The sequence below is a fragment of the Dipteris shenzhenensis genome, chromosome 17 (assembly GCF_047967505.1).
Source record: "Dipteris shenzhenensis isolate YYH24624 ecotype China chromosome 17, Dip_SZ_1.0, whole genome shotgun sequence".
Classification (NCBI taxonomy): Eukaryota; Viridiplantae; Streptophyta; class Polypodiopsida; order Gleicheniales; family Dipteridaceae; genus Dipteris; species Dipteris shenzhenensis.
The window spans coordinates 21,283,379-21,297,323 of NC_141612.1; the positions used below are offsets into that span (position 1 = coordinate 21,283,379).

A 13,945-nucleotide genomic window follows, 5' to 3' on the forward strand; every position below is an offset into this window, starting at 1 on the left:
TAACTATTTACTCTCCTTAATATATTATAGATATAGATGAGAGAACGCTTATTGAAAATTGTTTGATGCGAACTTCAAAGCCAACGTCCTAGCCACTATAGATCGAAAAAGTAAGGTAGATGCACTTGAGGCAAAATTTATAGGGGGAGCTCATTACAAATGACTCAACATATGGCGATAATAACTATGGTGGAAATCCGTCTTTCACAAAAAAATATTACTTTCTCAAAAACGGAGACTTAATCTAGTGTACCTACATAGAAATCCATTTTTGGTATCCACGTGTTTGCGGATGTGTAATGGGCTGGTTGCACGCCATGGAAACCCAGCTCTCTCATTGGTTAGAATGGCCGCCGAGGTGCGGGTGCCATTGAGCCTAAAGCTAGCATGCGCCCTTGAGTGTTCAAGGTTTATGTGAGGTGAATTGTTAAGAAACCTTAAAAATTTGGGGGAGAAGGTTTTTGAAATTGTAATTTTGAGGCCATGTTAGTTATAGTTTGGGGAAAAAATGTTATTGGTGAAGACTGGCTCCATTGTTTGTGATTGGAGAAGGGGGACATATTTGGGTACTCAACGGTCTGTTGGAATTGGGTGAAGAGTCTTTGGCTATGGCGCTCGACCATCCCAAGGCTGGTGCGCCACACAACTCTTGAACCTCACTTAAACCCCTTTTCTAATTCTTTTCTAATTGGTTCTTCTTCTTCTTGTTCACAATCCACTCAAACATCCCGTTTTGACAGATGGGCTCCTGGAAAGACGGAAGTTTGCTCTTCGACGCGGACCTGATGCCTTGCAGCTCAAACTCGTCTCCACAACTGCTTCTGAAAAGCCTACACGTGTCAGCTTCCTTCGTGTTTTGTTCGGTATGGGAGAACTTGATGATGGATGTACCCTGTTGAAAATGTGAGTTGTTCCTTCGGAGATTGAGTGGTTACGTTCTTTGTGCAGAGGGAGCAGTGGCAGGGGGCACGGCGGGAGTTGTGGTCGAGACGGTTCTGTATCCCATCGATACCATAAAGACGCGTCTGCAGGTAAGCTCATGGTATCCGTGGTCGTGACAGTGTTTGTGTAGCCCAAGATAAGTTAAGAGAATTGATCGTTTGAGGTATGTGACATGATGTGTTCGACGTTTTCTGTGCTGACTAGTGCGATTTTTGAATTGCATTGAATGACATGCTATGTTTTATTATATAAGACCCTTTATAACTTATAATGCACTCTGTGTACGTCAAATATTCGAATGCTCTCCGAGTGGTGCAAATGGGAACTCGTAAAGTGCCCTTCAGATGAAAACTGACCTGGTGCCCTTCAAATTTTATATAATTGCCTTATAGAATGATGGCTAGGTGCTTGCCATGCGTTAGTAGGGTATTCTGCACGCATGTTTCTTCAAGTACAATCTACAGTAATTTGCTGCTTTGTGATCTCTTCTGCTGTCCTTGAGTTGAAATCTGCATCTGTAGAGAGCAAAATTAAACAGAGCAAGATGACCTGAAGAAATTCCCCTTGCGGCTAATTTGACGTGCCGAGTCTCAATAAAACCCCTTGATGATTTCTGTACAGATGACTTCAAGATTCCTATGCTGACAGAAGACTAGTTCAAAACTAACTAGCATGGTCGCTGGCCTGCTGTTATAGATTCAGAGGCATGGCTTCAGGTTTCCAATATATCGTTTATTTCTCATTGAGTTTTAAAGACATTTGTTAATCCTTCACGGATGCTATTTGAAAGAAACGAACCAGATGGATAGTTAGGTTGTTCCTATACAAGAGAAGTCTCTCTTCTTTAGAAAAGCAACTCCGATCGAACTAGGTTTGCAGAGTTTATTTCATCTACCGCACATTCTAGATGGAGATTCTTTGCTGTGTGAAATTTACAGCAGACATGTCGAAGTCAGAAGCCTCTTCTGCCACTACTATTCACACTCCTTCCGCTAGTCATGTTCGCTCTTATACCATCCCTAACTTTGGAGAGTTTGGGAAGCTGGATGGGACAAATTACCCCATCTGGAAGGTAAAGATCCGAAGTCACATTGTGGCATGGAAGCTGTGGAAGTTCATGACGAGAGTGGACGCAAAGCCGGAGGATATTGTAGATCACAAGGGCAGGATGCCGATGCCGGTGGACAAAGATGAACTCGAAGCATGGGAGGATAAAGATGCCCAAGCCCTGGCTTTAATCATAGGGACGTCGGCAGACTCTGTGATTCCTCATATCTAGATGGCTGACACATCAATAGACGTGTGGGCCACTCTGAAGGACTTGTCGGAGACACATAACACTTCTCATATATTGACTCTCCAGCACCAGCTTTTCAATATGCACATGAGTCCCTGAGGAAAACATTCCTCCTAGTAGAAGCTGCTTGGGAAGACCCCTGCATGTTTCCCCAAATGGCCACCAAGTTGTGTATAGTATTTGTCCAAATACTGGCCAATGTGTGTGCAGGGTGGTGGAATTGGAAACCTGTCCAATGCCTCTGTAAATTTGACCTCCAAATATGCCATGCTGGAATGCTTGCTAGAATATCCCAGGAAGTATCCACAAAGGCATGTGCAGGTTGGAAGGAGAATGGAATTAGCATCCAAAGAGCATGACTCAATGAAATGTCGTCGAACTGAGAGAGCCCAAGAAGAATCACGTCTCTTAAAACACTTGAGGTCCCGAAATAGAAAGAAGCCACCGAGCCCCAGGTCATGAAGAAGGGGTAAGGAATAAAGTAGCAATCCTCATAAGCAATGCTGGATAGATTCCTCAGCAAGAAGGCAACAAATACAAGCAGAGTTTGCCCCGAACATGAACCTCTATTGATTCGTTGCAAACTTAATGCTTTTTTCCATTAAGTATGCTTTAAAATTAGACACACATTTTTCCTTCTCGGTCTGTACAAAGGGTTTCCCTTTGGATAGCTAGCAAAAGCCAGCCCACTACGAAGATCAGATACTTTTAGAAAGAACAAATAAAGCATAAAGTTTTGTTTTGAAGCTTTGTTTATCCCTTTTTAACTTCCTTCTTGTTCTTTGTTGAAGGTCCGACCGCTGCAACTCTGAAGAGTCTGACCCGAGAGTCAGTGGACCATCTCTAATTGTGGTTAGGTGCCAACCATAGTTAGGCCTAGAGTTAGGCACATAGAGTGGCATCTTGGCATTACATTAAATGGGAGTCATAGACACCTTAGATTTTTCTTTTAAAGGATACACCCAAGCAATTTTGGAGTAATTATCAATGAAGGTCACGAAATAAAGAGACTTCCCTAGTGGTGGTACTGTGGTGTCCTCATGGGACCACTATGAATGAGCTCTGATTGATCCATCCTTAGGGAAAACATTTTGCCCAAAATGTATCCCTCACATACATATCTGGGAGGTGATTCTAGCAAAGGCATATGAAACGCAAAAATATGTTTGCTCTTAGCTGGTTACGTTGAATCACGGGCACAGGCACTTGATTTTTCCTCCCAGCCAACCTCGGTGGTAGCAAGCTTCTCAGACAAAATCAGATGACAAAATCAGATTACGTGAAAGCTTCAGCTTGCTTATTCCCAATGAGCCCCAAAATTCCCTAGTGGATCTAGTATGCCACATGTCTTTATATTAGGGTCCTTCCTTAATGCATCATTTACCCCTCTCTTGGGATATCATTAAAACTATTTGCCCCTTGGCACATTTCATGCATTTAGGTCCCTTAGCCTTAGATCCACCTAGTCTAGTGCCATGCCAAGGACCTTGACCTTTATTCCTTTTTGATCATTTACATGAAGCCCAAACAAATATAATACAAACCAATCCTTTAAAGGAAAATGTCGACTGACCCTTCCGAGGTCATGTTACCTCGGCTTGAGTGTAACATTCCTTCCCTCTTCAGGCATCAGCATCCTCGATGATAAAGTCTGGGAACACTCTCCGTAACTGGTATACGGATTCCCAGGTATCTTCCGATTACGTACTTGCATTGTTTCTCGGTCCAGGATTCCTGTTGGTTTGCGTCTTGCATTATCCTCTATCTCTTGAAACAAAACAACACCCTCGATTAGTGAGTCACTTGTATGCAAAAATTTCTTTAAACGAGAAACATGAAACACTGGGTGCACCTTACAACTGTTAACCACTAACTTCTAACTACAGACAAATCACGGGAGAAGCACCAATATTGTTCCACCCAGCCAACCTTGCTGAAACGTGAGAGCCAATTGAGAAAAATCTAATTCCAAAACATACGTGAAAGCTCATTCTCACCTCTCACTAGCTTCAACAAGCCCCATCTCCCTAGATGGATCTAGATGCCACATGTCATCATTATAGGGCCTTACTAATGCAACATTTCACCCCTCTCTTGGGATGCTTTAGTTTCCTTTGCCCCTAGGCACATTTCTTGCATTAGACCATTAGCCTTAGATCCACCTAGTCTGGTGCTATCAACCCTCACCTAGGACCTTGACATTAATTCCCTCCCGATCATTTACATGAAGTGCAAATAAATATATTACAAATATAGATCTTTTAAGGGAAATGTCGACTGATTCTTTCGAGGTCATGCTACCTCGGCTAGAGCGTAACATTCCTTCCCTCTTCAGATATCAGCGTCCTCGATGATAAAGTATGGGAACACTCTCCGCAACTGGTATATGGATTCCGAGGTAGCTTCGGATAGAGGCTGACCATGCCATGCACCCAACACCGTGGGTATCTTTCTTCCGATTTCGTATTTGCATTGTTCCTCGGTCTAGGATTCTTGTTGGTTTGCGCCTCGCATTATCCTCTATCTCCTGAAACAAAACCACACCTTCGATTAGTGAGTCACCTGTATGTAAAAATTTCTTTAAGCGCGAAACATGAAAAACCGGGTGCACCTTACACCCCTGTGGCAATTCTAATTTATAGGCTACCTTGCCTTTCTCTTTAGAATTAACCACGGCCCACAGTATTGAGGTGATAACTTAGCACACTCTCCTGAAGTTAACGACTTAGAGTGCGAAGGAACTTTGAGAAAAACTTTTTCTCCTTCCTTAAATACTCTTATAGACCGGTTTTCATCCGCATACACCTTGGCTCTATCCATAGCCTGGCGGATATTAGCTCTCGCAAGTGCTAGCATCTCCCGCATTTGAACCACAAAGTTAGTGGCACTAGGCACTTTTTGAGGTACTCCAACTATAGTTGGATTTGTTAGTCTATAACCATAGTTAAGCTCAAACGGACTGAACCCGGTAGAGGAATGTTTTCTATCATTGTAGGCAAACTCTAACAATGGCAACCACTTGTCCCACGTATGTTGCCTCAATGACACATACGCCCTCAGCATATTCTCTAAAGTCTGGTTGACTCTCTCCGTCTGACCATCCGTCTCAGGATGATCCCCACTACTCATTCCTAACTGAGTCCGGGTGTCTCAAATACCGCGGTCCAAAAATGACCGGTAAATCTGACATCTCTGTCTGACACTATGAATTTAGGCAATCCATGCAGACGAAAAATATGAATAAACAAATCCGCTACTTGCGGGGCACTAACAGACTCTCTAGTCGGAATGAAGTGAGCCATCTTGGTTAGACGATCAACCACCACAAGGATAGAATCATACCCTCCTTGTGTCGTAGGCAGCCCTACAATAAATAAAGTCCATGGAAATGCTCTCCCACTTACTCAGTGGTATTTCCAAGGGCTGTAAAAGTCCGGGTGGCTTCACCCGCTTGGCCTTACTTACCTGACACGAGAAACACCGTGTCACATATTCATGAATATGCTTTTTCATCTTTGGCCAAAAGAAATCTCGCTTCACGAGATCATATGTCTTTTCGACCCCTGGATGTCCCGCATATGGGCTATCATGGCACTGTCGAATGACTATTTGCCTGAGATCATTCTGACTAGGTACTACTACCTTGCCATTCCTTTTAGCATACCATCCCTTATGGTATATCTTGCATAAGTTTGGCCTTTCTGGATGCCAGGTCATCCTTTTCATTTTTCCCGGGTTTTAACACATGAGCTTTAGGCCATAAGCTTTGGACAAACTCGTCCATCTTTTGAGTTTCTCTAATCTCGGTCATTAGAGCACTCTCTAATACCGTAAAGCTCATATTGTGCATAATGCGAGACAACGCATCAGCAACCTTATTATCCTTCCCTCTTCGGTACTGAATCGTTAAATTAAACTCTTGCATGAGCTCTGCTCACCTAGCTTGGCGGCCCCTCAAGTCAGGTTGTTTACAAAAATGTTTCAGAGTATCATGATCCACATCCACATAAAACTCTGAACCATACAAATAATGCCTCCATGTTTTCAAAGCATGGATAACAGCATACAACTCCAATTCATGAGTTGGCCAATCTCTTTGAGAGGGAGAAAGCTTCTTGCTTTCAAAGGCTACTGGCCTTCCCTCTTGAAGGAGAACTGCTCCTACCGCAATGCCACTTGCATCGGTTTCCAGGAACAACTGTTTCTGGGGATCAACTATTTTTAACACCGGTCTTGTGACCACAGCTTGTTTTATGGTGTTAAAACTCTCTTGTTGATTCTGTCTCCATATAAAAGGTACTTTATCTGAGGTCAGATCAGTCAATGGTGATACTATTTCGGAATATCCTTTGATATGCCTCCTATAAAATTGGACAAACCCCAAGAATGATCGCAACACGGTCAGACTTTGAGGGATTGGCCAAGTCAGTATCGCAGCCACTTTCTTTGGATCCATTTCTACCCCCTCTGGAGTAATTATGAATCCTAAATATTCAAGCCTAACCATACACAGTATAGTTTTCTTTTTATTTACATAAAGACTGGCTTTCCATAAAGTACTGAACACTATTCTTAGGTGTTCACGATGCTCAGTAATACTTTTACTGAACACTAGAATATCGTCAATAAAATGTACTATAAACTTTCCGATATACGGACATAGTAAATTGTTCATAAGCATGACGAATGTAGCTGGAGCATTGGTAAGTCCGAAGGGCATTACCAAAAACTCATAATGACCAAACCTGCTTCTGAAAGCGGTTTTATGCACATCCTCAGCTCTAATCCGGATCTGATGGTAGCCACACTTAAGATCTATCTTGCTGAAAATCACGGCCCCATGTAATGCATCTAGCAAATCATCAATCCGAGCCATCGGATACCTGTGCTTAGCAGTGATATCATTCAATGCTCTGTAATCTATACAGAGGCGAAACGTATCATCCTTTTTCTTCTTTAATATCACTGGCGAAGCAAAAGGTGAGAAACTTGGTTGAATCTGCCCCAACTTGAGGTATTCTTCCAGTTGTCTACGCACCTTCGCCTCTTCAGTAAAACTCATTTTATAGGGAGGTCTGTTTATAGGTTCTGCCCGCGGGATCAGTTCAATCTTATGCTGAACATTCCGCTCTGGAGGTAACCCATAAGGTAACTCATCCCTAAAACATTCGGAGAACTCCTCTGTTATAAGATTAGCTAGCTTGGCCATCTCACCACTTTGCGCAACATCATTGCTAGCCGAAGAATCATCAACCGGCTCTACCGATGCCGTACAAAGGAATAAAAACTCTTCTTGAGCTTTTCGGATTTCCATCACGGAAACCAACGGTTCCTGAGGTATATCTTTCTCACCTCGCAAGACATAAAGCACATCATTCATCTTGAATTGATATACGTGCTTTTTCCAATCAATGGCTGGATTCTTCCTAGAATGCCACGCCATACCCAGGACTATATCTGCATGAGCAAGCTTGGTCATTTCAAAATTAAGCTTCTCAGCATAGTCCTGAATACGAAGTTCCAACTGGGTAACCCTTTGGTTCCATACTTCAGTTGAACTTCCATCTGCCATCCTGATTGTATACGCATAGTCAGATGAACTTGTCTTTAACTTCAGCCTCTTCACGAGCTTGGAGTTAATCACATTGTGAGTTGACGCCGAGTCAAACAACACAATGACATCATGATTGGCCACTTGCCCTTTCATTTTAATTAACTCCGTATCATTAAAGGCTGTATACCCTGTTGCTGCGGGCCTAGATAGGATGTTATCATGTGCACTCGTTAAGCTTAGCAACAAACACACATAACAAACAAGGTACTGACCTCTGAGAAGATCCCGCTAGCTGAATTTGCATCTCTTCTGCTCTGGGACTTCCCTCCATTTCCACGTCGCATTCTAAGACTACCATCTCAGCCATCCGGCGATCCTTATTACGTGGACAATCCTTCCACTAATGAGGCTGAAGGCAATCAAAACACAAGCCTTCTCTCCTCGCTTTTTCTCTTTGCTCTGGGTTTAAGGGAGACTTAGACCAAGCCCGGGCTGCTGTCATGCACAACCATGAAAAAACACGGTCCTAAGTGTGTTAATCAAACAAGTACTTATCGGATGGGGGCTCTAGTTTGCACACAAGTCCGTTTCAACTAGGTTGAGATGCGTGCAAAGTATTGTCACCATCGGATATGCCCTACGTGGTCGATTACGCATTATACAACGTTTTTCCTGTACTGATATGCACATCCGCAAAAAAACACGCCCTTAGGTATGTTATCTGACAAAGTAATTATCGGATGGGTGTGCTTCTTTGAGAACATTTCAATACCAGCTAGATTAAGGCATAGGAAAAGTATTGTGCCCATCGGATATGCTTTGCATGGTCGATCGAGCATTAAATACCATTTTTGCCTTAGTGTCATGCACATCCGTAAAAAAACACGCTGCTAGGTGTGTTATCCGATCAAGTACTTATGCAATGGGAATGCCACTTTGCATGTAAGTAAATTCCACCTAGTTGAAGGTGTGTGAAAGGTATTGTGCCCATCGGATATGCTTTGCATTGTCGATCAAGCATAAAACACTGTTTTTGCCTTAGTGTCATGCACAAATATATAAAAACACGGCCGTAGGTGTGTTAGTCAAACAAGTACTTATCGGATGGGGGCTCCACTGGGGTTACTTTCCTTTTCACTCCAATGGTGGTACTTGATTTAGGAGTTTCAGCTGGTTTCGCCTGCTTGGCTTGACCACTCGGCTGAGAAGCACTCCCTCTACTAATCCACTTCTTTTTAAACCCAGATTTCTTTTGGTATCCATACTGGGTTCCGACCTGTGCAAACCCACTTGGTCTACTGCCCTTGGCATCTTCATAGTTCAGGGCTATGGCTATTGCATCATCCAACGTGTTTGCGTACTTAGCCCGAACTTCCATTTTGATTCGATCATTCAATCCAAATATGAAATCTTTCACTTGGATTGATTGAGGCATGGGTTCATCAACCTTCATTACACTCTCTCGAAACTTATAAGTGTATTCAGCCACTGACAAATTTCTCTGACGAAGGTTCCTATATTGATCCTAAGCTCGGGATGCTTCGTCAGGAGGTAAGAAGTGTTTCTTGAATTCTCTTTTAAACCCCTCCCAGGTAGTGGATGCTATACCATCTTTTTGTTGTTTAATCCACCACCGATCTGCTGCCTCACTAAACATGTGGGTGGCCTCGCGGATCTTCTTGATGTCATTTCTGATTTCACAAATGGCGAACGCCTCGTCCCATTTGTGTAACTAGGTCTCAATGACATCAGAACTACGGTCATTCATCCGACCAGAATACTTTTCTGGCCTGTAATTGGCAATATAAGATACTTTAGCCTTCCTAGGCTCGACCGTATGGACACTAGACTCCGGTTCCATTGGAGCCTTTCCCTTCTCATCTTGAGAAGGTCTGGCAGACATATTGCGTATTACTCTTCTAAGTTCAGACTGCCCTGCATTGGCCTGTAACTGTTGCGCTAATAACTGTTGCAAGGCATCCTCAAGTAATGCAATCTTGCCAGATAAGGTGTGAGCTCCTGGGCGCGACACCTGCTGGGTCGGTCGGACTCCTGACTCACCAGGGTCCCTCCTGGAAGCCCCTTCTTCTGCTTCCATTTAGTTGAATGGGTGTTTTGGTTTGTTTTGTTTTGTTTTTTTTAAAAACACCGCTAGAACACTGTATTTACAAACTGACACAATTCCCTATACTAGGGAATACCTGCAATCCAAGCTTCACACTAACTAGGCATTTGACACATGCATATATCCAAATAGCGCTTTTCCCTATACTAGGGAAATTCCTGCAAGTCAACTCTGATTGAAGCACACAGGCATATGCATAGGCATAATCTATCCCTGCTATAAACCACAAGTCTATATACGGATTGGCTATCCCTTTATGCACACTGCAACCCACGAACTGAATCTGTTTCTAACAAAACAGAAATGGCAGAAACAAAAGGGAAAATGGATAAAGTGCTCCCTGGTCTATAAATTTGACATTATGGAGTCCCCGAAGCCTGCTCTCTGATCGAAGCCTGCTCTCTGATCGAAGCCTGCTCTCTGATTGAAATCTGCTCTCTTACCGCTTCAGATCAGCCTGTCGCATGGAGGTCAGGTCAGCCCATGTTTCGTCAGGTTAGCCCGTGTTTCGTTAGGTTACTCTGTCGCGTGGAGGTCAAGAGCCCAATTCTGTTCTTTCCTCAAAGTACTGAACACTATTCTTAAGTGTTCATGATGCTCAGTAATACTTTTACTGAATACGAGAATATCGTCAATAAAGTGTACTACAAACTTTTCGATATACGGACGTAGTAAATCGTTCATAAGCATGACGAATGTAGCTGGAGCATTGGTAAGTCCAAAGGGCATTACCAAAAACTCATAATGTCCAAACCTGCTTCTGAAAGCGGTTTTATGCACATCCTCGGCTCTAATACAGATTTGATGGTAGCCACATTTAAGATTTATCTTACTGAAAATTACGGCTCCATGTAATGCATCTAGCAAATCATCGATCCGAGCCATCGGATACCTGTGCTTAACAGTGATATTATTCAATGCTTTGTAATCTATACAGAGGCGAAAAGTATCATCTTTCTTCTTGGCGAAGCAAAAGGTGAGAAACTTGGTTGAATCTGCCCCAACTTGAGGTATTCTTCCAGTTGCCTTCGTACCTCCGCTTCTTCGGTAAAACTCAACCTATAGGGAGGTCTATTTACAGGTTCTGCCCCCGGGATTAGTTCAATCTTATGCTGAATATTCCGCTGTGGAGGTAACCCATAAGGTAGCTCATCCCTAAAACAATAAGAGAACTCCTCTGCTATTTGATCATCCAGCTTGGCCATCTCTCCATTTTGGACAACATCAGTGCTAGCCGAAGAATCATCAATCGGCTCTACCGATGCTGTACAAAGAAACAAAAACTCTTCTTGAGCTTTTCGAATTACCATCACGGAAACCAACGATCCTTGAGGTATATCTTTTTCACCTCGTAAGACATACAGCACATCATTCATCTTGAATTGATAAATGTGCTTTTTTCAATCAATGGCTGGATTCTTCCTAGAATGCCAAGCCTTACCTAGGGCTATGTCTGCATGAGCAAGCTTAGTCATCTCAAAATCAAGCTTCTCAGCATAGTCTTGAATTCGAGGCTCTAACTGGGTAACCCTTTGGTCCCATACTTCAGTTGAACTTCCGTCTGCCATCCTGACTGTATATGCATAGTCAGATGGACTAGTCTTTAATATCCTGACTGTATATGCATAGTCAGATGGACTAGTCTTTAATTTCAGCCTCTTTACAAGCTTGGAGTTAATTACATTGTGCGTTGACGCTGAGTCAAACAACACAATGACATCATGATTAGCTACTTGCCCTTTCATCTTAATTAACTCCGTATCATTAAAGGCTGTATACCCCGTTGCTGCGAGCTTTGACATGATATTATCAGGTGCACTAGTTACAAACTTAGCAACAGACACACATAACAAAAAAGGTACTAACCTTTGAGAAGATCCCGCTAGCTGAATCTGCATCTGTTCTGTTCTGGGACTTCCCTCCATTTCCACGTCGCATTCTGAGACCACCATCTCAGCCATCCGACGATCTTTGTTTCGTGGACAATCTTTTCACTGATGAGGTTGAAGGCATCCAAAACACAAGCCTTCTCTCCTCGCTTTTTCCCGTTGCTGCGAGCTTTGACATGATATTATCAGGTGCACTAGTTACAAACTTAGCAACAGACACACATAACAAAAAAGGTACTAACCTTTGAGAAGATCCCGCTAGCTGAATCTGCATCTGTTCTGTTCTGGGACTTCCCTCCATTTCCACGTCGCATTCTGAGACCACCATCTCAGCCATCCGACGATCTTTGTTTCGTGGACAATCTTTTCACTGATGAGGTTGAAGGCATCCAAAACACAAGCCTTCTCTCCTCGCTTTTTCCCTTTGCTCTGGGTTCAAAGAAGACTTCGACCAAGCCCGGGCTGCCATTGGCGTTACTTTTCTTTTCAATCCAATGGTGGTACTTGATTTAGGAGTCTCAATTGGTTTTGCCTGCTTCGCTTGACCACTAGGCTGTGAGACACTCCCTTTGCTAATCCACTTCTTCTTAAACCCAGTTTTCTTCGGGTACCCATACTGAGTCCCAACCTGCACAAACCCACTTGGTCTGTTCCCTTCTGCATCCTCATAGTTCAGGGCTATGGCAATTGCTTCATCTAGCGTGTTCGCATACTTAGCCCGAACTTCCATCTTTATCCGATCATTCAATCCAAAGATAAAATCTTTTACTTGGATTGACTGAGGTAGGGGTTCATCAACCTTCATTACACTTTCTCTAAACTTATCAGTGTATTTTGCCACTGATAAATTTCTCTGATGAAGGTTTCGATACTGATCCCAAGCTCGGGATGCTTCGTAAGGAGGTAGGAAGTGTTTTCTAAATTCCTTTTTAAACCCCTCCCAAGTAGTGGATGCTACTCCATCTTTCTGCTGTTTTATCGACCACGTATCTGCTGCCTCATTAAACATATGGGTGGCCTCGCGGATTTTCTTCATATCATTCCTGATTTCACAAATGGTGAATGCCTCATCCCATTTGTGTAACCAGGTCTCAATGATATCGGAACTACGGTCAGACATCCGACCAGAATACTTTTCTGGCCTATAATTGGTAATATTAGGCACCTTAGCCCTCCTAGGCTCGACCGTACGAACACTGGACTCCGGTTCTATCGGAGATTTACCTTTCTCCTCACGAGATGGTCTGGCAGACATACTATGCAGCATTTTCCTGAGCTCAGACTGCCCTACATTTGTTTGTAACTGCTGCGCTAAAATCTGTTGCAAGGCATCCTCTAACATTGCAATTCTGCCAGATAGTGTATGACCTGCTGGGTGCGACATCTGCGGGGTCGGCCGGGCTCTACGGGATCCATCTTGGAAGCTTCTTCTTCTACTTCCATTTAGGTCAATGGGTGTGTGTTATTTAATTAAAAAAAAAAAAAAACACCGCTTGAAACTGTAATTACAATTCGAAAGTCCAACTTCCAAATTTACAGCTAACAAAGCATATATCACACTGTAACCAAAACCACTTTTCCCTATACTAGGGAAAACTCCTGCAATCCAAATTGACTCAAACACGGAGGCAAATAAACAAGCATATGCTCCAACAAAGCTTAGAAGGCATAGAGAGCTCCCTGGTTATAATTCTTGCTGCATGAAGAGATCAACTAGTCCCTGTAGTCCACTCCAAATCTGCATTTATGACTCGTTGCACGTTCCGCTCGCATCGTGGTAAGCGATCCTTGGGCCACATTAGTACCACAGCGTGTGCTTTACGAAGTCAGCAGGTAGGCCTATCAGCGTTTGGTCCTCTATCCATCTCTTCTCGGTTTCATTATATGCTTTGAAACTAGTAACGAAACCATTAAACCAATACTTGGTTCGATCGCGTCAAGATCGGTGCGTAGGCTACCATATCATGATCCCGTGGATCTGGTAGTTCTTCCCAAACATCTCTTCAATTCGTCAACAGCTTTACGTGAACCCGGCCTCTTAGATATCGTAGATGTTGTTTGAACACATACCCATGCGGGTAACGGGATATCTCAAGGCAACCTGTAAGCAATACATGCACGTAGCAATACCAACGCTC

At 43.2% G+C, this 13,945-nt stretch overlaps 1 protein-coding gene across 1 annotated transcript in view; it reads left to right on the forward strand.

Moving 5' to 3' along the window:
- The first annotated feature begins 485 nt into the window (after positions 1 to 485).
- LOC147891841 (S-adenosylmethionine carrier 1, chloroplastic/mitochondrial-like) overlaps positions 486 to 13,945 on the forward strand; it is a 36,336-nt gene continuing 22,876 nt past the window's right edge. Inside the window, exons 1-3 of the mRNA XM_087388128.1 lie at positions 486 to 633; positions 741 to 863; positions 949 to 1,031. Coding sequence (XP_087244254.1) covers positions 609 to 633; positions 741 to 863; positions 949 to 1,031 — 231 coding nt within the window. The 5' untranslated portion in view covers positions 486 to 608. The remainder of the gene's footprint in view (positions 634 to 740; positions 864 to 948; positions 1,032 to 13,945) is intronic.